Source organism: Geotrypetes seraphini, chromosome 3 (genome assembly GCF_902459505.1).
Source record: "Geotrypetes seraphini chromosome 3, aGeoSer1.1, whole genome shotgun sequence".
Lineage (NCBI taxonomy): Eukaryota > Metazoa > Chordata > Amphibia > Gymnophiona > Dermophiidae > Geotrypetes > Geotrypetes seraphini.
In genome coordinates, this window is record NC_047086.1 from 175,935,636 (window position 1) to 175,961,508 (window position 25,873).

At 41.9% G+C, this 25,873-nt stretch overlaps 1 protein-coding gene across 8 annotated transcripts in view; it reads right to left on the bottom strand.

Annotated features, from left to right (window-relative positions):
• Positions 1-25,873, bottom strand: part of TMEM181 (transmembrane protein 181) — a 126,391-nt gene that overhangs the window by 43,338 nt on the left and 57,180 nt on the right. For all 8 annotated transcript variants that reach the window (XM_033937788.1, XM_033937791.1, XM_033937789.1 and 5 more), the window contains 6 exons: positions 21,609-21,699; positions 19,654-19,775; positions 16,818-16,937; positions 7,494-7,574; positions 5,637-5,736; positions 4,189-4,319 (listed from right to left, as the gene is read on the bottom strand). In XM_033937788.1, coding sequence (XP_033793679.1) covers positions 4,189-4,319; positions 5,637-5,736; positions 7,494-7,574; positions 16,818-16,937; positions 19,654-19,775; positions 21,609-21,699 — 645 coding nt within the window. The remainder of the gene's footprint in view (positions 1-4,188; positions 4,320-5,636; positions 5,737-7,493; positions 7,575-16,817; positions 16,938-19,653; positions 19,776-21,608; positions 21,700-25,873) is intronic.

Here is a 25,873-nt window from a genome sequence, read left to right on the forward strand (position 1 = left end):
TTTAACTCTAAACAGTATATAAATAAGGTTAGTCACTTATTTAGTCCATTTGGCACATTCAGTTGTTATAGCAACCCAACTATATAGTACATACTTAACAGGACAAATTTGTAGGTATCTTGCAAATATGAATTCTGGTTGCACAGTAAATTAGCCATGTAGGTCTGAAAGTTTCAGAGATGCTAACCATTCCAGGTCTGGCTCTGTTCATGGCAGAGGTTCTTCAAAAGAGAGATTGCAGAACCTAATCTTCATGAAGCACCCCCAGATACTCAACATACGCCCACCAGTGGAAACTGGAGACACAATAACATAAGCCCTGAAACCAGATTGTGGAACTGTCTCTCTCTCCAGGTGATTTTAGCACAATTTTAGTTTTGTTAATTTTTCACAGATATCTTGAACCAAAATGATAAAAATCACATCCAGTCTTTGAAAGACAGGCCTTTAATGTCTGAAAGACTGAAAACAGCAAAAAAATAAAAACATACATGCTTGGGCATCCTGAGGTAACTGCCAAATTAGTGTGTGCTAATCTGAGCACAAAAAAAAAATATCTTTTTTTTTTTTTTGAGGGGGTATGTCAGTGGGGTGGTGGAGAGTGGACATTCTTGCACTAGCCAGTTATAGCACATCTACATTAGTGCTGTGTGAGCCCTTACCACCTACAAAATGGATGGCATAAGTGCTCACACAGTAATTTTTTTCAATGGCCACCCACTAATGGTAAGCTTTTTATTTCATTGGTCCTCAACTATGGAACTATCTATTACAGGATATTAGATTAGAAGTAACCATACAGGCATTTAAGGCAAGGTTAAAAACCTTTTATTTTTGTGAGGTATTTGGGCATGATAAATCTTTATCAGAAATTACCCACAATTATTGAGGAAATTTGACTTGGTGATATGACTCCAGGGATTGTGGTGGTTAGGGGATGTTCAGATATGATTTAAGATTAGATTTTTTTTTTAAGGCAGATTGTGTCTTTTTTTAAAGACAAATGTGATATTATACTTAGTTGTATTCTCTGAGATTTTTCCTATTATTACTGGAGTCCCTTTTAAAATAGAATTTGTACTGTAAACCTCTTAGATCTGTCATATGCTCAAGTGGTATAAAACAAGTTTTAATAAAACAAACATAATACAAAAAACTGTCTATTTTACGACTGCAGTAAAAATGGCCTTAGCACATGGAAATGACCGGTGTAAAGGCATGCTACGACCGGTTTTTGCCACAGCTTAGTAAAAGGACCCCATGATGTGGTACAACAATGCAAGGTGTCACAGCCTTCAAAGGGCCAGTAGAATAGCTGGAGCTCCTAAAGAATAAAGAAGGGATATGTATTATTTTTGCACTCCCAGAGTTACTGCTTTTCTTCAAGGCTTCCTGATTATATTAGCTGGAGCTCTTTAGTCACATGTATATAATATGGGGTAACTTTTATCAAGAATGGTCCAGGTAGAAAAGGCTTTTTATAAAACTTCATGATTGCATATATGCAAAGGAGTATGTATGCACCTATTTCATGCCATCTGCACTGAGGTGTTCCTGGGGCTGCAGCTGAGGCACAGTGGAAGCGAAGCTATGACGTATGTGCATATTATAAAACACACGTGTACATTCACAGAGTGTATTCAATTTATATGTTTGCACTTAGTTTTCAAATATATTTCTTTTATAGAGGTGTCCAATAAACTTCATCCACTAAGAGCGTATATTTTTTTAATACTTTCTGTAATTGACCTCATAACCAGCCTTTTTCAATGACCCTCAGAAGTACCACCTAGGGCTCAAAAAATCTCATTGTCCCAGGCTTTTAAGTACTACTTCCTCACTGAATCATATGTTTACACTTTTATAAATAAATGCTTAATAAATATTCTTAATGTTTCTTATAAATAATTTTTTAGTTCATTATGTAGTTTACTACTTTGCTTTAATGTGAAAGGAAGACCACATTAAAGCTAAGTAGTAAACATATGATCCAGTGAGGAAATAGTACTTAAAAGCCTGGGACAATGAGATTTTTTGAGCCCTAGGTGGTACTTCTGAGGGTCATTGAAGAAGGCTGGTTATGAGGTCAATTATAGAGAGTATTAAAAAAATATACGCTCTTAGTGGATGACATTCATAGAGTGTAAGCACAATTTTCACCTTTTTTGGAGCATGGGTACATTTGGGACTGGATATGAGAGATTATTTCAAAGGCACATGGGGGCTAATTCTCATTGGGCCGCTGAAAGTAAGGCATCCTACTGCCGCTTAACTTAAACGATGCGGTAATTGACCATGTTGCTTAAGAAGCCTCCCCAACCGGTGCCTATATCCCTGACGGCTAGCGGCGCATAGTGACCCTGAAGCTCGGAAGGGGATGTGGTTAAGGGAAGTGCCAGACTTCTGCATCACTGTGTGCCACTGGCTGCGATTCTGACATGACCCTAAGCGCCAAAAATGTAGGCCTGTGAAACCTTGGCCTACATTTCCAGCCCCTAGGGTCAGTCAAGCCACAATTCTGGAAGCAGCGCACGTCAGTGATTGACACGCAGCGGGCATCCATTTTGTAAACGCCTGCCATGGCAGGCGCCACTTCCAGAATCAGCTCCATAGATGTTAAATTGCCTTTATATATATAAGACATATATAGTATGTCCAACAAAAGTGTGAGCTTCAGAATCAACATGAAAAACCTCGTACTTCAGCAATACACTAAGTGGCTTTTTTTTAATACTAAAGCCCGACATGCATTAATGGAATTGGTACACATTAAATGCTAAAAAGTCCATTTTACACCTATGGGCATCTTAGTATTTAGCACTGCTAATTCTGTGAACACACACTAAGCTTTAATAAAAGGGCCCTTAAAATTATACAGGCCATTAACCTAAGAACAGCCTTACTGGATCAGTCCAATGGTCTATCTAGCTCAGTATCGCGCCTTTACGGAAGCCAATCCAAGTCACAAGTACCTGGAAAAACCCAAATAGTAGCAGCAGTCCATGCCACCAATCTAGGGCAAGCAGTGGCTTCTCCCATATCTGTCTCAACAGCAGTTTATGGATTTTTCCTCCAAGAACTTGCCCAAAACTTTTTTAAAACCAGTTACATTAACCATTCATCACATCCTCTGGCAACACATTCCAGAGCTTAACTATTCTACGAGTGAAAAAATATTTCCTCCTATTGATTTTAAAAGTAACTTCGAGTGTTCCCTAGTCTTTGTAAATCTTGATGCAGTAAAAAAAAACGATCCATTTGTACCTGTTCTACACCACTCAGGATTTTGTTTTTACCACAGGAGTAAAATGATCGATTTTCCTATTTTTAATATTAGTGGCCCATTAGCATGCAGCCATTAGCACGTGAACACCTACCATTATCCATTATGTAGGTTAAGTGCTCAAGCACTAAGCCTATGCTAATTGTATAGCGCAACTGTGCTGATTAGTGAACATGCTCACGCTTCGCCGCCAGCATTAAAAAATAAATATTTACTTTTTAACACATGGGTAGGACACACACACCCAAAAATTACCAAGGGATGCCTCAGTATGCCATTTTTTTGCTGCAGTAAGCATACATTAGTTGATTCGGGTTAGGCAGACTGGATGGACCATTCGGGTCTTTATCTGCCGTCAACTACTATGTTACTATGTTATTGCAGCTTAGTAAAAGGACCCCATAGCATATTAAAAGGCACCTACGAATACAAGTGGGAAAGGTTTTAGGTGAAACCAATGCACTAATTCAGGACTATGATGGTCCTACAGTACAAAAAATAATATTCTTTTGGATATAATTTACCCCCAATTTTACAAAACTGTGAAAGCGGTTTTTAATGCAGACTGGTGTGCTGAATGCTCTGCACTGCTCCCAATGTTCACAGGAACTCTATGAGCATCAGGAGCAGCGCGGAGTACTCACTGCCCAACCGACACTAAAAACTGCTTTTGTAGTTTTGTGAAAGGTGGGGGGGGGGATAATTTACTGCCTTTTCCAAACATTTCATTTAGGCACCCTGTTATAAAAAGCTTTAAAAACATATGTAAAAAATAAAAATCAGACATCATTAAGTTAGGGAGGAGACTATCCACAAGCACTTGGCATTAAAGCCTTTAAGAATTAGCAATGATGGCCTGCTAGCCTTCCTTCAGTTTAAGAAAGAGTTAAATGGTTTATACCTACCTGCACCCGAATTCCATGGTAAACACACAGCCAGAAAAGCAGCAATGCACACAAGAAAATGGACTGAAAAAGGTCATCCAACATCCCGGGAACCCAACTGCTCACCAAGAAGGAAAGGGGAAAAAATGGGTCTGTTTTGGAGAGAAGGAATATATTACCACCAACCAAAACCACAGTCAAACCAAAGAGAAATTAAATTCTCCTAAGTTTTTCTGTCTAAAGGGATCTCAACCCTGCAGGCATTCTATCCCTGGCCAATAACAAAAGATCAGAACTCTGCAGTGACTGATGTTGAGATAACAATTTTGCTGAGGCAACAAAACAACCTGGTATGGAGAACTGGTTTCATGTGCCAGACTCCGCTCCTCCCAGAGGGGTGGGAAAGGAGTGCCAACCCCATGCCCTTTCAGCTTCAAAGCAAGAAGCAAGTTAATGGCTGTTAGTCGAGACCGTGTGAAACTGCCACCAAATCACTCTCTCTTTTGGCCTGCTGATTTTCTCCCACCTCTTGAGACTCCAGTTACGCTGGAACATGCTCACTGAACCTACAGAACCAAGAGTGCTCATTCGAAGTTGCCTGGAGTTCTTTACTCCCAGCGCAGTCTCTGCAGCACCCCTCTTCTGGTAGAGATGTGAATCACGATTGTCCCAGACACCCCTATACCAACCAGTAGGTGCTGCTGCTGACTGAATGTAATGTAATGTAATTTATTTCTTATATACCGCTACATCCGTTAGGTTCTAAGCGGTTTACAGAAAATATACATTAAGATTAGAAATAAGAAAGGTACTTGAAAAATTCCCTTACTGTCCCGAAGGCTCACAATCTAACTAAAGTACCTGGAGGGTAATAGAGAAGTGAAAAGTAGAGTTAGAGGAAAAATAAAAATAAAATAAACATTTTAACAAGACAGCATTGATCTAAATACTTTGGAAGGTAGAAGAGAGGAGAGAAAGGAATAGAAGCAGAAGGGGGAGCCGTTGAACAGTAGAATTCTGGAGAAATTTAAATGATAGAAATAGAACAAAACAAAGACAAAAGGCAAAACAATAGATAAGATTAAAGATAAATAGATGTGGGCACCTCCTCTGTTGGGGGTTGGGTCTCTAGTCCCAGTTCCTACAAATCCAAGATGCAGAAGCCTTGCCTTGGAATTAAGCCCAGGTTTCCAGAACAGTAGTTTACAAGGCAGACACTGGGACCACTGAACTGGTGATTACAGACAGCGATTTGTGGCCACATCAAACCCAAAAATCAGTGGTGGCAGTGGGCTGACAAATAAACGTGCACCAGAGGAAGAGGCCATCAGGATGGAGGGGAAAAGAAAAGTCGTATGTTGATAGTTCCTCTAACCAATCACACAGTCAACGATCTGTATTTGAAGGATTCCATTTAACACATTTCCAAGGCAAGTGTTTAAACTTTTACATCATGATTTCATGCATACCGTTGTAAAGCAGCAGGAGAGGCAAGAGAATGGACATCCACTTTTGTTCAATTCCCCAGTCCCTCATTGAGAATTTTCGGAGGGAATGAGCAAACAGACACTGAAATTCAAGATAACGATGCATGAGAAAACATTCATCTGCCCTGACTTACTACTGTACGTCTCAACTAAGATCAGTTACCGCATCATGTTCTGTAGCACACTTTCAGGATTGTGGGTACTGGAGAATGACGGCGGCATATCAAAGAACTTAGCCATCAGAATATTATGCCGTGTCAACCAATTTGAACATGTCTCTTCTTCTACAAATGCCTCATTTATACAATTCAAAGTTCTTACCCTAGCACATTTTTATTCAATGATGCTTTTAATACTTAATTTAATCATATTCAAATCAATAATTCCAATATTTTTGTACCAATCGTTTTAATGTTTCCCCTTTTGTGTTTCTCCTATGTATCTCTTTTATTCGACAAATGTATTTCATAAACCCCTCTTTCCCAATGTAATGTAGTTTATATTACCGTATTCATTGTAAGTATTTAAAGTTTGTATTGTATGTTTTCTTTTAATTATTTTTTATTATGTACATCGCTTTGAATTAGATAAAGCGATTAATCAAGAAAATAATAATAAACTTTGAATAATAAACTTTGAATAATAAGGTCCTGCATTCTGGTACTCCATCTTATCTTTCCACTCATGTTACTCTAAACATGCCATCAAATGTCCTACGCTCACTTGATGATCGGATATTACATCTTCCCCTCTCTCCCTAACCTACCTAGACACTACATGTGCCAATGCCTTCTATTTGGCCTCTTCTAAGTGGAACTCCCTACCAAAGCACCTATGTTTAGAACAAAGCTATCCCAGATTTAGATTTGGCCTGAAGACACATCTGTTTACAAAATACCTTTGTCACGTGATTCAAGAGCCCACCTTTTCCTCATTAACCCCACGTTAGGCTTTTTTAAATCGCTGGTCACAGCAGTATTAGCTCCGACGCTCATAGGAATTCCATGAGCATTGGAGCTAATACTGCAGTGGCCAGTGATAAAAAAGCCTAATGCTACTTCATAAAAGGAGCCCTAATTCTCTACAATGTACAGTGTCTATTTTTTTGACTCTACCTTTTCTCCTTTTGACTTGCACTGTCCTATCCTGATTTGTTCCCTTCTATCTACTCAATTGTATTTTATTGTGAACTGCTTTACTGTTCTCTACGATAGGTATAAAATTTAATACAGTAAAGCGATCAATGCTGAAGGTTTTTTCAGGTCACATACCAAGCCATCCAGGCTTGGAAGTTAGGAAGCTCCAAATTAGTTGAACCAATTGGCTGATCAGGGCTTAACCATTCTCTCTGATGCAGAGATTAAGAATACAACGTAGTGGGAAAAAAACACCTCTACATTGAAATTTATTTTTTATATCAACTTTGAGATTTGCCAACATTTCTGCCTCTCAAGTAACCAGAAAGTAGGGTATTAATGCAGAGACATAAGATCTTTCTGGATCTATTTACTTTGTCTAACCTTATTGCTTTTCCAAAGAAAAACAATCCTAATCCATTTCAAAAGAGTTCTTGTAAATGCAGTTAAACCTCTACTGGTATCTTCCTGAATTAGTGCAAAAGCCAGATATTGCAGACCTCAAGTACAGACTTTGCAGTTATAAAGATTTTGCTGTTGTACAGCGCTAAGCAACTACTAGAAAAACAAAGATGATGTCTTAAAAAAACCAAAACAAAAAAAAAACCACTTCCCCTCCAAAAAAATCCCAAAATGAACAAAACATATAAAAATACTCATCTGAACAAAACATATAAAAATACTCATCTGAAATTACACTCACCGTGACCATGAAAGTGAGAACCACAAATACAAAGCGGAACCAAATCTCCATTTGCGAGAACACTGGGTTGTAAGTTTTCCACTGCAAAACACATGGGGTAAAAAATGGGGTTAGGAAAAACATTGCTACATGCAGCCACAATATACTACATTACATCAACCAGAATTCTTGACAGCAATTTTTCAGAATCAGTATGTTGGTGTCACTGTGTATGCCTATCACAATCTGATAAACATTTTAGAAGCATTACTACAAATTCCTATTGGTTCTTGAGAGGGCAATACATGTCGTCAGAAGGGCCTCCAATCACAGAAAAAAAAATGAAACTACATCCACCAGGAGCATCAAGACCACTAAACTAAATTAAACCTTAAGTTTGTATACCGCATCATCTCCATAAAGATAGAGCTCGGCACGGTTTACAGGTAAATTCAATAAATGAGGGAAGGACATAATAAGAAATTAGGGGTTATGAAGAGGATAGCTAGCTTTACATTTTAAATAGATAGCTTTACGTTTTGGAGAAAAGCCAGGTTTTCAGATGCTTTCGGAATAATTGGAATGAGCCTAGATTCCACAGCGGGGCAGGGAGGTTAGTCCAAAGCTCAGTGAATTTGAAGAAAAGGAATTTCCCTAATTTACCTGCATACATGAAGCCTTTTAACGAGGGGAAAGATAGTTTGAGTTTGTGGGCGGATCTGGTAGTGTCAGGTCTCGAAGAATTCCAGGATAGTGGAATTAAGGGAGGAAAAATGCCATGTAGGATCTTGAATATTAGGCAGGTACATTTAAAGTGAATTCTAGAAATCACCGGAAGCCAGTGAAGTTTTGACAGAAGCGGGGAAACATGATCGAATTTGCTTTTTGCGAAGATCAACCTAGCCTCATTGTTCTGGATCTGCTGAAGTCTTTGTGCCACCACACTGGAGGCTTCCTGCTAGGCAACAAAATCTGCACAACACAATAGCTCAAGGAAAGATGAAGATGAGAAGCAACTACTGCACTCAGCTGTGGATTTCTTCAGCAGTACCATCAGGATGCTCTACCCCATGTGCCCACAGGCCAGACTGGCCCAGGCGCCTCAGGCCCCACCTGTAGGCGGGGTTTGAGCCGCCTGGGCCAATCTGACCCCATTCCTGAGCTGGCTGGCCTGCCGGATGGGCGGGCTTGGCACCCGTCTGTCCGGTCAATGATGTCAAGATATGGGGGGGTGGGATTGGGGGTGGGGAGTTGTGGAGTCAGCAGGGGGGCCAATCGGGGGTTCGGAGGCGGTCATGAGGGGGAGTTGAGTCGAGGGCAGGAGGGCCTGGGATCCCTCCTGCCCATATTTTAGTGGGGGTAAGGGAAGGGGGTCTACCTGGGCAGGAGGGGTTGGGCTCCCTCCTGCCTGATCTTGTAGCGGGAGGGGGTTGTGTGGCCAGCAGGGCTTGGACTCCCTCCTGGCCGGACCGTGGGGGGGAGGGGGGTTGAAAATCTCAGGGCCAGGAGGGCTTGGGCTCCCTCCTGGCCCCATCGTACTCGGCGGGGAGTGATTTGGGAATTGCGGGGCAGGAGGGCTTGGGCTCCCTCCTGCCCCGATAGTGTTGGGGAGGTCGAGGGTGCCGCGGGGCAAGAGGGCTTGGGCTCCCTCTTGCCCCGATGTCGTGGGGGGGTGGATTCTGTAACAGGTGTTGTTTTTGACAGACACCGGTTGCAGAATCCAGCTTTTAGACAAAGGACTGGCTCCTTCTTTGCCTAAAAGCCCTTGTTTTGGACGTTTTGGGCTTAGGCTTTTTTTAGGTTGATTATATGGTATAAGTTTAGACGTAGTGGTGGTCTGGGATTTAAACAGCTGAACATAGAGGCAGGCCATTATCAAAAAACCTCCTTTTGGACGTTTTTTGCTTCTACTTTCAATGTTTAAGACCTTAGGCCAAAAGGGGACTTTTTTATTATGCCCCTCTGAGAGCTTTATGTAGCATCATGAGAAATACAAAAAACAATGGACATCTTTAAGGAATCTGTTAAATAGATCAAAATTAAATAAAATCTACATTTGGACTTTTAAAAAGATACTTGAAACCGATCATAAAAAAACATTCAAGAAGGATTTTTCATCTACAGACTTTGGTTCAGGAAATGAAACAGGTGTTCAGTTAAGACAAAGACAACAGGGTGATTTTTTACCCTGTCGTCAACATGGCAGATATAAACAATGAGGGACAGGTTGAGTAAAATTTCAAGATCACAATCCAGGTTATATTCTGTACTAGTCTTTAAGCCTAGTGCTTTACATTAACAGGTGCTAGAATAGATGTTTGTGTCTGTCTTTTTTTCTTTGTCTATCTCTCCTTGGCCGCTGTCTGTCTGATTGTCTTTTTTTCCTTTGTCTCTCTCTCCTTGGATGTCTGTCTCTCTGGCCCCCTGTCTGTCTGTCATTCTTTCTGTCTTTGTCTCTCCCTGGCCCCCTGCCTGCCTGTATTTCTCTGTTGTGCCATGCCTGCCTGCTCCATGGCCCCCTTCTGTTCCCCCCCTCCCAGAGCAAAGCATGATTGCTGTCTGCCCCCCAGCACACCCCTCCTCCCAAAGCAGCCCCCTTTTCTCTTTTCCCCTGGCCTCCTGCCTCCCTGTATTTCTCTGTTGTGCCATGCCTGACTACTCCGTGACTCCTTTCTGTTCCCCCCCTCCCAGAGCAAAGCATGATTGTTGTCTGCCCCCCAAGCACACCCCTCCCCCCAAAGCAGCCCCCTTTCCCTCTCCTGCCATTGCTGAGACAAACCGCCACTGAATTCACTGCACATGCGCCCCAAGCCGGTGCACGCGCCACAAGCTGCAATTGGAATGTGGCCACAGAGTCACACATCACGGCAGCAGGGATCACGTCCTCTTAAGTGCACATTCGCGCTTAGGGTTTTATTATTGTAGATAAACCTAAACAGATTTTTAAAAATATACAAAATTATAAAACAAACATTGCATTAGGTGCCATCAACTCATGTTTGAGCCTAGCAACTTGATGAATTACAGATCTAAAAAGAAATCAGTTTTGTGCTAGTCTGGTAAGATCCTCCAGCGGTTGGGTTCAATGTGTCCAGCGTCATCCCCATGATTGTGTCAATGTGTCCTTCTCCGATGATCTTTCTCTTCTGACGGTATGACCAAAATAAGATAGTTGTAACTTCATCATTTGGGCTTTGAGTGATGTAGCTGGTTTGATCTCTTCCAGAATCAGTTTTTTAGTTCTTCTGGTGGTCCACAGTATGAATAAAATCCTTCTCCAGCACCAAAACTCAAATGAGTCAATCTTCTTTCTGTCTTATTTCCGTAGTGTCCAGCTTTCACATCCATAATTAATCACTGAGAAAATGAGTGCGTGGACAAGTCTAATCTTTGCTTGAACTGCAATTTCCTTGCCTTTGAATATTTTGTTGAGAGCCTTCATTGAACAGCAACCAAGTGCTATTCCGCGTAGTATTTTTTATGTTCAGTTCTAATCCCATGTTATGACTTTCGGCTTTGACTTTTCTCAGTAGATACAACATGTCTTCTTTGCTGCTGGTGATGAGCATTATATCATCTGCATAGCACAGGTTGTTTATATTTTGGCCACCAACTTAGCATCAGCTTTCTTCAGTATAGGTATGAACAGCGATCTTTTCCAGTCAGTAGGCCATGTTTTTTTCCTTCAAAATTTGTTGACACAGTTGAGTGAGGGCCATGATAGCACTTTCTGAGCCTTTGATTAATTCAGTTAGAATACCGTTGATACTAGGTGACTTGGTTTTCAATAGGAACGGTACAGAAAATGAAATGAATGTTCTCTTTTCTAGATTTTATTGTAGTTCATCCCTTTCTCCTCTCATTTAATTGTATGTTGTGAAAATTTTCAGGTTACAAGATAAATTGGAGTAAATCAGAAATTCTTCCACTCAATGTTCATTGTTCTTTGGAGGGAGGATGGAATAAAGTATTTATGCATTTGGATTAAAAATACGTTGGAAGAAACAATGAAAATAAATAAAAAATCGTTATTGCAGAAGGTTACAGAAATGTGTGAGCAATGGAATCCTTTACATCTTTTAGGGTGGGGGAGAGTCCAAACTATCAAGATGATGATTTTGCCTGTGGTTTGTTATCAGATGGGTATGTTGCCGGTTTATTTTCAAGGGTCCTTTTATAAAAAAAATAAATAGCATTCTTTTAAAATTTATTTGGCTGGGGAAAACGCCTAGAGTGGCCTTGGTATCTTTACAAAGACCAATTTCAGAGGGAGGGATAAATTTTCCCAATTTTTATAGGTATCATCAAGCCTATATTTTGCGCCAGGGTATGTATTGGGGCCTCCCAGAGCTCATGGAAAAACTCCCAGATTGGCTGTGGTTAGAATGGCAACTCATGTCTCCATTGCGCCTTTACTATGTGCTCAGTATCAAAATGCCTAGTTACAGTAAAGATAACAGAATATTAGCTGATACATGGAAAACATTGCGTTATGTAAGCAATTTAACAACTATTCCAATTTACAAATCTACAAATCAATCTATATGGGTGAACTCCAAGATTCAAATTGGCGGAGAAAGGCTCGTCTGGAAGCATTGGATGATAACAGGAATACGTATATTAGATGATGTTATTTCTAATGGTAATATGCTCGAATTTTCACAGTTGCAACATAAATATGGACTTAATAAATCAGAAAGTTTTAGATGGTTGCAACCAATGTTCCCTCTAAGGATTGATGAGGTGTGTGCAAAAAAAAATATGCATGAGCGACAAGTTACATACTCCACAAATTTATGAGCAGGCACGGAGGACACATTTTTAAACAAATGTAGTTTATCCTTGTACTCCTTATGTATTTTTAATCATCTATGGATAGATATGTTTGTATGTTTATTGTTCAAATGATTTTATTTATTTCCCCAAATTTATTTTTGTTATACGCATTGAAAATATTTGATATTGCGTTTAAATCAAAATCTCAATAAACTTGAAACGAGTGCCCGTGAGATTGTGGGAGGGTTAAATACTCAAAACTTAGAAGAATAACAATTTACTTAAAGTTTTTGCTTCACCAGCTTTCTGGTATCGTTATATACAGTGGCGTACCTAGCATATGTAACACCCGGGGCCCATCATTTTTTGGCACCCCCCCATCTGTACGAAAAACATGATTTTTAGTAACAAGCCACACGTCACACATGAGTACCTAGGAAAAGGCAGCATCTTACATATTGCATTGAGCAGTACATCAATACACCCATTGTAAAACTAAACAAGCCAGACCAGCACAGATCAATCCTACACCGTTAATCCTAACAAAAAACCATGTTTCAGTAGACTCACTCAAAAGAGTTACTGGCAGCAGTGGCGTACCTAGCATATGTGATACCCGGGGCCAATCATTTTTTGACACCCCCCCATCTGTACGAAAAACATGATTTTTAGTAACAAGCCACATGTTACACATGAGCACCTAAGAAAAGGCAGCATCTTACATACCGCAGTGAGCAGTACAACATCAATACACCCATTGTAAAACTAAATAAGCCAGACTAGTACAGATCAATCCTGCAATCAATCCTAACAAAAAACCATGTTTACGAACACACAGAACACAGAAAACACTTTCGCCTAGTATGGAATATGTCATCACAAACTAACCCCTCCCCCTTTTACAAAACTGTAGTGTGGATTTTACCCACGGTGGTAACAGCCCTGACGCTCATAGAATTCTGAGCATCAGAGCTGCTACCACCACGGCTGGCGCTAAAAAACACTCCACAGCTTTGTAAAAGGGGGGATAAAATAGAAATACACAGCTTTAACGCTCTAGCTCAGGGGTGCCCAAACTTTTTGGGCTTGCGAGCTACTTTAAAATGACCAAGTCAAAATGATCTACCAACAATAAAATTAAAAAACACAAAGCACACTATAAGCTGAGAAAATGTTAATTATCATTCCTATTCTGGGTTTTTTTCAAAGAGGTCAAGGCAGATGACTCTATGCATTGTCACCTCAGTAACAACCATAGAAAAATAGACAAATATACCCCTCTTCCTTTTTATTAAACCACAATAGCAGCCTGCGCTAAATGCCCAGCGCTGCTTTCGACGCTCATAGGCTCCCTGCGCTAAAAAACACTATTGCGGTTTAGTAAAAGGGGACCATAGTGCAAAATATAGACAGCATATATAAATTCAGACACATTTTGATCACTAAATTTAAAATAAAATCATTTTTCCTACTTTGGTGATTTCATGAGTCTCTGGTTGCACTTTCATCTTCTGACTGTGCATCCCATCTTTCTTCCCTTCTTTCAGCCTGTATGCTTCCTCTCCTCCAGACCTCATTCCCTCCCCCAACTTTTTCTTCCTCTCTCCCTGCCCTTTCTTTCTTTTTTCTCTCTTGATGCCTCCTTTCTTTTTTTCTGTTTCCCTTCTGTCTCCCTGCCCCCTTTCTTTATTTCTCCCTACCCTCCACAAAGCCACTGCTGCCACCATCGGGGAAACAGGCCCCAAAGCCACCACCGCGGCTGCCCCAAGCTCTCTCTGCTTCCCACCGTCAGCCGACCAGCATTCCCCCGACGTCAATTCTGCCGTCAAAGAGGAAGTTCCGCCCAGCCAGGCAGCGATTGGCTGGCCCAAACTTCCTCTCCGACTGCAGCCTTAGGGCAGGTGCACAACCGGGACGGACCGCCCCCCCCCCTTTGGTACGACATTGAAGACATGGCAGCGGCTCCTCTCACGAATCCCCACCTGCGTCGGAAGTCTGATGCAGTCGGGGATCTTGAGAGGAGCCGCCGCTGCATCTTTCCACTTAAAATACAGGCCGCCGCCGCTTCCTCTCACCTCTGCCCGCCCTCGAGTGAGCGACAGGGGAAAGCGTATGAGCGACGCCACTGAAAATAGTGAGTGATCGCTCATGCGCTCACCTTAGAGGGAACACTGGCTTGCAACTGAAGCATGCCATTCAGGCGGGGTTCCCTGACTGGAAAAACCTTAATAATCAATATAGTATGGATTTCCTATGTTTTCAGGCAAACTTCTTGGGTCACCAGGCCGCCCAGTGGTATAAATTATTAAATGGACTTATTAAAAAGAAATTAAACACTGGTCTAAGAGACATTTGGAGCATTGAGATTAAGCATCAAATTACTGCATCTCAATGGCCACGAATTTGGTCTTGGAGGATGAGATGTACAGTGTCGGCATCTATGAGACAAACTTGGTTTCTTCTGTTACATAGAGTGTTATGGACCCCTGTTCGGTTACAAAAATTGGATAGCTCTGTCTAATAAATGTTGGCACTGTCATCTAGAAGCAGGGACTTTAGATCATTTATTATTCTTTGGCCATTTATTATGAAATTTTGGAAATCAATTTGGGACCAAATTAACTGTTTATTAGATAACCCAGTGGCATTATCATATGATACTGTGCTATTTGGTATGGCAATGAGAGCAAAAAGTCAGATTTCTACAAACAATAATAAATTATTACTCATAATGACTGGTGTTGCCATTCAACAAATTACATATAATTGGAAAGATTGGAGTAGATTAAATTATAATTTCTGGTGGAATTCTTTATGTCATGTTTATAAAATGGAGAGATTTATTGCAATACAGCGGGGATGTTTCAGGAAATTTCAAGATGTGTGGGAGCCATTAACAAAATATTGTACTGTTTAGATGAAATTGTTTCCCTTAAATTTACAAGTTCAATAGTGAGGGGGGAGGGGGGTTATTTTACTATTACATATTCTATAAGATATTTGATTATATGGTAGGAAAGGGTGGGAAGGGGGGTGATAAGAGTTTATGTTTTGCACCAATGATGATTATTAAGTGATGTATTTATTGTTAATTTGTTTGAACATATGTCACACTTATTGTAAGTTTGAAAATGAATAAAGAATTAAAAAAAAAAAGGAAGTGTGACATCCAGCAATAAGATGAGGATTGCTGTCACGATTTTAATGCGGCAGTAATTTGCATGCTCACTGAATACTGCATTCTGCAGCCTTTCAGCACTGGCAGTTTAACACTAGAGCTGTGGCTCTACCGTGAGACTTGCTGCATCTGCCCTTCAATTCCATCCCGACCATTCTCAAACATGTCATTAAAAACAAGCCTGCTTCACACAATTCTGGTTTCAAAGGCCTGGTCTAAACAGTCAAGTCTTCACTTTCTTCTCAAATCTAACACAGCTCAATACAATTACCCTCAAACAGAATGTCTGCAGAACCATGGTTCACGTAAAGATATATGACATTTGAATACAGTTTATAGGGGCATCACATGCTTTTCTTGCCAAACCTGTATTAAACATTTTTGCTTTCATCTCCCATAATAAATCACAGATTAGTTTATCACTGACTCAGAGCTTCAGTTCTCCAGAAAAAGCCAGCTCCCTCCTTACCCCCACTAACAAGAATGGTTTTCCTCCTCTCCAATTCACCTTCTGAAATATTTTGAGAAAATAACCAACTAAGAACCATTTGCTTCTATTTTCTGCCCCAAAGGCAATGAACAGTTCCGCCTACCTCCCCCCATCCCTTTACCCCTTGGGATACTTCAGGCACATCGAGAACGCGATGCACTTGGCAACTGGGGGTTACTGTATTTCCTAAATATACTAGCAAACTACTCCTTCATCCACCAATGAAATGGCACTTGAAAAATCTGAGGTCATTATTCTGGGAGAGGATCTGCTCAGGTTATTCCAAAATCATGCACCTCAAAAATTCAGGATCACATAGTAAATTAAGCTGAAGAGATACTAAATGTTCCCTGCAGATATACAGTATTCCCCTGAAATTTGTGGGGGTTCCGTTCCAGGAACCCCTGCAAATTTCAAAAAAAACGCGAATACTGTCAAAAGGCAGGAGAGGGCAGCTGGGGCGCTGGCAGGTGCAGAAAATCACTCATGGTATGCTCCGACCACCTCTTCCTGTTACTAAAGTCGGGCTACACCAATCAGGAGCTACTTTGACACGCAGCTCCTGATTGGTGTAGCCTGACTTTAGTACAGGAAGAGGCGATTGAAGCATACTGCAAATGACTGAGTCTGCGATTTGCGAACCACGAATTTGTGGGGGTTTAGTGTAATCAACTTTAGATGTGCTTCTGGCATCTCCTTACTGGCAAGCCAAGCAAAGCCAATAAACCACCTTCTCAGCAGCATTTATCACCAGTTGTAGTTTTTTTGTTTCTTTGCATTTGTTGTACAAGCGTAATGGCTATTGTTCATGCACAGGATAAAGCAAAAGAAACTCTGTTATGGAAAACAAGTGCACAAAGAATGCATCAGTGGTATGGAGTAGTATGAATGATGAACTTACTGCGAATTCTAGCTCCTTGATAGGATAATTCAGACTTTTTAAATCCTCAAAGCCAACCGTGAAGTGATACACTGTGTAATTGACAAAGCCAAGATGGGCCACAATAATTTCTGCACATTTCTGTAGAAAACACGTGACAAAAGTCAAAAGCAGTCACAGCTCCCCAAAATATCACCATTTAAACAAAAAGAGAACTCATAAAAAATACGGGGGTACATTATCCAATCGATAAAGAATACATATTGTCAGCACTTGTTTGTGAGCGGGCCTGTTCTGACAGAATTTTAAGACTAATAACAAAATGTTGTACCGAAAGTATGAGAGAAAGACATTTGGTTGTGTTATAGAGAAGGGACTCTATAGAAGGATCCTGTCCTATGCTCCCTGTTTATTTCGTCCTTGGTATTTTTCTAAGAGCCTTGCGTATATTTATTTTCTAGAGCCTTGTACATGCTCTCAGTCTTCATAAAGACTTTTTAAAGTTTGTATTCCTAGCACTGGAGTGACACCTAGTGGACCAATATACACACCCCTGAGGTAGGCCTCTACCTGGGGCCTAAAACGCAGATCAGGTCATCAGCTGGATCCTTCCAATAAGGACATCACGTTCACAGGTCTTTTATACATGTGTTTTTATTCATGTGTTTATTTTGAATTTATGGAAATAAAAGATTGTTTGTCCCAAGGTTGCCGTATTCTATCCCACTCCCCACTTGTTCTCTTTGTTGGATTTTACGTGGGGTTTCTGTTCCCTTTACTTTGTTCTAGCATTCTGGAGGCCATTTTCGTTGTCAGTGCAACTTGAGGATCTCTTTGTGGCCCTGTCTGACACAGGAACAGAAAAGATTTTGCAGTAGATTTCATGCATGTACAGGGTTATTCCATGTGGGTTTGCATGGCCCAAAACAACCCATTTTCATCACCTGTAAGCCCACTGAATCAATTACATGGTTTTATGCAGGCCGTTTATGTTGGTGGTATCGTCTACCCACTGTATGAGACTTCTTATTCGCAAAGTAAAAAAGGCTTGACTGTTTCTATTCTGTATACTTTGGAGGAAAGGCGAGAGAGGGGAAGATTACATTACATTACATTAGAGATTTCTATTCCGCCATTACCTTGTGGTTCAAGGCGAATTACAAAAGAGTTATAGAAGGAGGGTTAAAAAGGAAGATCACTGGTCTTTTCTTGTGAAGGTAAAGAGTAGATCAGGTAGTATCGGTGAGTTAGGGAGAAGATGGGAAGAAGGAATTAAGCCTTGTGGTATTAAGCCTTTTTCAGAGATTTCTTGAAGAGTATAGTTTTTATTTAAGATATAATAGAGATGTTTAAATATCTATGTAATGTAAATGCGCATGAGTCGAGTCTCTTTAATTTGAAAGGAAACTCTGCAATGAGAGGGCATAGGATGAAGTTAAGAGGTGATAGGCTCCGGAGTAATCTAAGGAAATACTTTTTTACAGAAAGGGTGGTAGATGCATGGAACAGTCTCCCAGAAGAGGTGGTGGAGACAGAGACTGTGTCTGAATTCAAAAGGGCCTGGGATAGGCACGTGAGATCTCTGAGAGAGAAAGAGATAATGGTTACTGCGCATGGGCAGACTAGATGGGCCGTTTGGCCTTTATCTGCCATCAGGTTTCAGTCAGGCTACTGTTAAACCTAGAACATAATGCTAGATATGATTCAAAGGGCCTTGCTGGTCTGCTGAATTTCACTGTTGGTCAAGTGCTTCTGAATCCAGTTGTTCTCTTCACTTCTTTGCGACTAAGGACCCTATCTGGCAATATCCAGGCTTTTTTTCCCCCACTGCCTCCACTGGAAAGCTGCTCTTTCTTCACCATTTCCCTGAAGATTTCTCCTGTCTCTACCCATTCTGAGTCTTACTGCTTTATGTTCTAGAATTTTTCCTCTGCAAATGGTTTGCTGCTTGTGCATTATTTATGCCTTTGAGGCATTAAAGGCCTTTTACCCTGCAACTGTCCCTGATGCCTTCAAACATGCCGTTGTCGCACCACTGAAAGAACCCTCACTGGACCCCTATGTATCCCTCCAACTATCACCCCATCTCCCTCCTCCCCTTCTTAGCCAAGTTACTTGAACGTGCTGTTCACCGCCGTTTTGCCTGGACTTTCTCTCATTCCATGATATTCTTGATTAAACAAATGAATACAATTACTCGGGTATGATTGCAGACGTTGATTTCCTGATCTATATACTGGTACATTTTGCTATTTACAAGGACCAGGACAGGGCTGTTTCTTGCTCGTCATTCTTAGCTGCGTGGTGGAGGGAGAAATGAAGATGTAAACTCTCCACTCGGTTTTTGGCAGGTTGTACATTTGCCGAATTTTGGACTTTAATCTGCCATTGTACTCTAAAGGATTAATGAGTTCCTGCTCCTGAAGAAGATGGCAAAACGGAGCTCTGTCGGGCAGTGAATAACCTCCTTTGGACTCAGATAAGTTGGACTTTGAAATTGTATTGTTCCTTTGACTTTGACTGGAGCAGTGAAAGGAAATTTAAATGACAGTATTTACCAAATGAGGGGAATGTATTGAAAGAAATTTCACTGTAATCTGCCCAGGGGTATACTGCTGGGGTTTGATCTTTTGCAATTTCCCAGTACTGATTTTGTAGCTCCAATACTCTCCTCATTTTGGTTTAGTTAGAGAGGGTTGATTGCTTTTCTTCCTTTATTGCCAAAATTTTTTTTATATTCTTTGAATTTTTGGGGGGCATTTTTTGGTTTAGTTGTTGGCCATTTTTGCAATCAATACATGAAGACACTTGCAGCACCTTGCACACATCAAACAGAGTACTAAGAGGAAGCACTTACTCGATGGCAGTTTAGTATCCTTGTCCGATTGTGCTCCTGGTTATTGACAGGGGACACAGTCGCCTCACCTGTTACTCCCTGGATTTTAACCACCAAGTTAAAGCTCTTCTGGATGTTGGAATCTGTCAAAGATGAGGAAAGTAGCAGCTTTTTAACAATGCACACAATCGGAATAACTTAAAAATGAGGGAAAAAAAATATCAGGAAACTAAAAACAACAACAACAAAAAAAAACAAATTCAAATCACCCAGATAACAGGGTTGCAGAAAATCATGTTTAGAAAAAAATAACTTGCTACTTGTTTTTGCTCAATCTCTATTTCAAGGGGGTTGTGACAGAGTAGAGCCCCAAAATCACAATCCAGGATAGTTTGGAACCTACAACTGGATTAGCTGAAAAATCTACACGGATCTTAGTACAATATCCTGCAAACTTTTTGGCGCAGCAGCACACTAAACTTGGTGCCCTGGCTGGAAGGCATCTGGAAGTGCGCAGCAGTTGATGCAATGATGTCACATGAATGTGTGACATCATCACGTCAATGTCCGCGCATGCATGGAGGCCCTCCAGCCACCACCCTCAATCTGTCACTTCACCGGTGGGGGATCCTAGAGGAGGGGAAGTGCAGGGAGAGGAGGAGCATCATTGGTGCCAGCAGACTGCCTACAGGACATGCCTTTTGCCGTAAGAGGCATGTCCTGTAAGCAGTCAGTTGGAGCCGGCACCTCTCCTCCTTGCCGGCGTCTCGTTGGGGCATACCTGGAATCTGCTGCGGCGATACACTGTCTTAATAACTGTAGTGAAGCAGAAATCACAACATTCATGAATTTAAAAATATGGTTTTTCAGGTTTGGTAGTTCAGGAAGGAGACAAACTAAAGCTAAGAACTTTTAAGACAAATAGGAGGAAATATAGTTAAGCTCTGGAACTTGTTGACAGAGGATGTGGCACCAGTAGTTAGCATAGCTAGGTTTAAAAAAGGTCTGGACAAGTTCTTGGAGGAAAAGCCCATAATCTGCAATTGAGACAGGCATAGGGAGGCCACTGCTTGGCCTGGGATTGGTAGCATGCTACATTGCTACTATTTGGCTTTCTGCCGGGTACTTGTGACCTGGATTGTCCACTGTGGAAACATGATACTGGGGCTAGATGAACCATTGGTCTGACCCAGTATGTTTTTTCTTATGTTTTAAACTGGAGGCAGAACTCTGACATATCAGCAGCTGATACTAACTAAAACCAAATTCTTGAGGCCTGGCATGAAAAGAGGAAGCATATAAAAACAAAATATGGCATAAAAGTATCATATGGCCTTTCTAGTCTGCCTATCCATATCGCATACTCAGCTCCACAATGCCTACCTCTCTTCAGAGATCCTCTCTGTTTATCCCATGCTTTCTTAAATTCAAATACTAGCCTTGTGTCTACCCTCCCCACCAGCAGGTTGTTTTCTATCTATGCATCCACTACTTTTTCTATTAAAAAAATTTTCCTCAGGTTACTCTTGAGTCTTCCTCCTTTCACTCTCATTCTATGGCCCCTCAGAGTTTCCTATCCATTGAAAGAGGCCTGCTTCTTGTGCATTTCTACTGTGGCATTTCCTGCCTCCCAGCCACTGAACTTGTAGACTAGTCTCTAGGAGGGGTGTGAGTGTTCAGCTGTTATGTGCCTTTGATGATGGTCACTAAGTCACTGATCTCAAAAAACTGGTCAGGAACTTGTTTTGGATCTAATTAAAATTTAGCTGCTGTCAAAGTGATTTACTACATGCCCACTAATTCAGCCTGAATCAACCACCTTTGGAGTAGGGAAGATGAGCTTCCCCATGGTTTCGTTACTGAGACCTCTTCCACATCTCTGCCTACAAGGCCACCATTTTATGAGCTCATTTATCATTAATTTTACCACTAGGGGCTCTCTATAAGTACAAACATAAGAACAGGGAAACACGTACCATCTGATTGGTCCAGCAGGACGACACAGGTCAGCCACAGCTGCTGATTGTAGCCAGTCATAGGTGGGGAACTCAGCTCAAATGGCTTAATCTGAAACATAAACAAACTTCAAGAATGCAGCCTTCAACATTATGGTTCAAATGTGGGTTTTTGACACGTAAATGTATATCTTTGTTTCGACTGGAATAGGACTTGTTTGGTAACATGAATGGTCCTGATAATCACCTCAGGGGATATGAATCCCAACCCTGGCCCTCCACGCCATATGTTTCACGAAATGTGTAACTGCCCCAACCTTATTCCTATTCCTCCCGTTTCGTCCTCCTTTCTTATGGAATATTCATTCTGCCTCCAACTACCTTACATCCACAATCTTTTAATCTCCCATTCCCTCCACCTGCTTGCTTTGAGACGTGGATTTGCCTTGAGGACTCCACTGCAGTTGCTGCCTTCTCCCATGGGGGCTACCAATTCTCTCATACACCATGCCCTACTAGTCAAGGCAGAGGCGTTGGGCTTCTCTCTCCTTCTTGCAGATTTCAACCTCTTCCTCCACCCCAATCACACTGCCCTTCCTCATTTGAAGACCACTCTATCCACTTATTCACTTCTCTACCTCTCCGGATAGCAGTCATATATCATCCTCCCCAACAAGTCCCCTTCCTCTCTTCTCACAGAATTTGACTCCTGGCTTTCGGTCTTCCTTGATTCATCTTCTCCCTTCCTCCTTCTTGGGGATTTTAACATTTACACTGATGATTCCTCTGATTCTTATGCCTCTAAGTTTCTTGCCTTAACCTTCTCATTTGACCTCTATTTATGCTCCACTACCCTTAATCACCTTGATATTTTCTTCTCCAACTGTTCCCTCTATAACTTCTCCATCTCACTACTCCCCCATCTCTGATCATCTGATAATCTTCACAATTACTCACCCAACCCCCCCTCAGCCACACCCAATCATCACCAACAGTTTTCCCAAAATCTTCATGCCCTTGATCCTTCCACACTCTCCACCTCTGTTTCACCTCTCCTTGCCTCCATTGTTTTCCAAGTCTGTCGATGAGGATGTCTTGTCATACAACTCTATTCTCTCTTCTGCACTAGATACACTTGCTCCCCCTGTTCCCCACTCTAGGCATAACAAATCCCAGCTTTGGCTCACTCTCAGTATCCAATACTTATGTTGCTTTTTGAATCCTGGAGCCTTTTGGAATGTATACATAGAGTCTGCCTTCTGAGGGGCAGGCTGAACAGAAAGAGGGATCTTCTGGAGGAAAAATCCAGTCTGTTATTGAGAAAACCATGGGGAAGCCACTGCTTGTTCTGGATCAGTAGCATGGAATGTTGCTATTCCTTGAGTTTTGGCCAGGTACTAGAGACCTGGATTAACCACCATGAGATCGGGCTACTGGGCTTGATGGACCATTGATCAGACCCAATAAGGCTATTCTTATATTCTAAACCCACATCTGTGCTTGTCAAAAGGATGCTGTGCAGGGGCACTGTCATAGCTTTCCTAGGAGGATCCTCATGGTCAAGGCCATCCAACTTCTAAGCCCTGGGCTCATCCTCAACTTTCAAATTAAAACAGGATGATCTTGGCTATCTCTTTCAATCAACTGAAAAAGAAGATTTACTCTGATGGGGACTTTTCCTTTCCTGAAGTAGAGAGGGGTCCGATGGTAGACCAAGGAAGCCTTCAGAGACTTCCTCTGGTTTGACTACAGAAGTCAAAGAGCTGCCTATCTCTACCTTGATCTACTGGACTTATGTCCAGACTCAGAATGACAGTGCTGAGGGACAGGTTCCTTCCTGGACACCAAGGGAACTTAACTCTCCCATTGGCTGGAGAGCAGCAGCACCTCTTTTGACACCAGAACTGATCAAAGTACCAGAGTCAACAAGCAGGCAACAGACAAAGCAAGGGCCTCGAGGATCATTTGGGGCAGAGCTATGGTCAGCATCAATACCCATGAAGCCTTGGCATGATTTTGATCCAAGATCTGTTCCAACTCCTCAGATGAAGGTATTATGGCAAAGTAAATGCAATAGATGTCAACCTAAAAGATAAACTCAAATCGGAAGGAAACTGGTGCATCAGCACTAGAGAATGACACAGGGACAAATTTTTCCCCGTCCCTGTGGGAACTCATTTTCCCCATCCCCAGAAGTTCTTTTCTGGTCCCTACAAGCTCTGTCTTCATCTGCACAAGCCTCAAACACTTTAAAATCATAAGTGTTCAAGGCTTGTGTGGTTAAGGCAGAGCTTACAGAAATGGGAAAAGGAAAGGGACAGTGACAAAACTCACGGAGATGGGGGAAATAGAGTTCCTGCGGGGACTGGTATGGGTGGGGGGTTGGGAGGGAGGGATCCTCCTATTAAATACTTGTACAATTACCATTGTTCTATGGCAGAGTTCTGGGGGGAGGAGGGGTTCAATTGCACACTGTTTGTATTTTCTTGTTGATCCGCTTTGTATCATGTCAATAAAAACTGTTTAAACATAAATCTTGATGCATGCTCGGTGTTGGGTCTGATGTTGGTTGGTCCAACGGGGCCATAGTAGCACCCGATGTTGAGGCAGAGGATCTCCTTGATGCCAGAATACCCCCAATGTCTTGATTCAGCTCCACCAGCAAAGGGGACTAGACTTTCAGCAGTACTATCTGGGTTAATACTGCAGGATATCCAGGACTAGCCCAGTCACCAATGATTTAATTATCCCCAGGTATGTTAGATAGATTGTGAGCCCACCAGGACAGATAGGGAAAATACTTGAGTACCTGATTGTTAAAACTGCTTAGATAATCTGCTTAGATAAACTGCTTAGATAATTTGGAAAAAGAACCTCTCCTGCCAGGTTAAAATTGTTTTAAAATCAATTGCATTGCATTTTTAGTGAACCGCTATCCAGGAAAGTGGTCTATAAATTTAAATAAAATGAAGCCTCACTGGTGCAAGCAGTATACAGAAGATATAAAGGCAAGAACAAAACCCAAGAGCATGAGTGGAAAATGGATGAGATAATTATAAGGGAGCAAGGATTTCAGCAGCCTTTAGATTTCCTGGTGATCCTTACAATCCTCAAACTGAAAGCTGTCCCTAACCTTGCGTTGCCTTTAAGAGGTTGATTCAAAAAGTACCGTATCTTTTGCTCTAAAAGATGCACCTGGCCATAAGACGCACGCACCTGTAGAAGAAAAACCAAGAAAAAAAAATTCTGAACCAATGGTGTGCCTTGTCCTCTGTCCCCCCTCTGGTGGTCTAATAGTAGGCCAGAACAGGGTACAGGGAACATCTAGTGGTGGGCACATCTAATGGTAGGCACGTGTAGTGGCAGCCAGCCAGCCAGCCAGCCCCAAGCCAGCAATCTAGCCAGTCCCAAGCCAGCCAGCCTCCAGCCAATTAACCCAAAGCCAGCCAGCCAGCCCCAAGCCAGCCAGCCAACCCCAAGCCAGCCAGCCTCCCCCCCCCAAGCTAGGCAGTCAGCCAGCTAGCCCCAAGCCAGCCAGCCAGCCAACCCCAAGCCAAGCAGTCAGCCAGCTAGCCCCAATGCAGCCCCTCGTACCTTTTTTTTTTTTTTTTTTGCATCCTAGCTCCCAGAGTGCACTTTCCGCGCTCCTGCCTCGGTTCTCCTGCTCTCTTCCGGCAGCAGCACAGCGGTGCACGAGGCAGGCGTGCACTTTTTGTGTGCCTGCATGGTCCCGCACTGCACTCTGAATGGCTGCTGTGAGTTCTCATGGGACACACGAGAACTGATGGCAGCCACTCAGAGTGCAGCGAAGGACCAGGCAGGCAAGCAAAAAGCGAGCTCCTGTCTCCTGCACCGCTGTGCCACTGCCAGAAGAAAGCAGGGGAACTGAGGCAGGAGTGTGGAAAATGCACTGGGAACCGGGATGCAAAAAAAAAAAAAAAAATTATTTCCTTAAGATGCATCCTTATTTCCACCCCCCCCCCCCTTTTTGGCAGTGGAAAAAGTGTGTCTTATGGAGCAAAAAATACGATATTTTGAAAAGGCAATGGTGGGGGGGGAGGACAAGTACTTATGCTAGATTCTGTTCCTGGTTCATTCATAGTTCAGCTAAAGAAGACCTAGGATGCAAGAAATGAGCAACCAGTAAGATTCTAGGAATTATTCTTATGAGGTTGACTTTGTCATGGTCCTTCAGCAGCTTCAAATATATATTCACTGGGGATCAAGTAGCTGGTGCAGATGTTTGTGGTAAATTATTTTTGTTGCTATTATTAAATTACCATTTC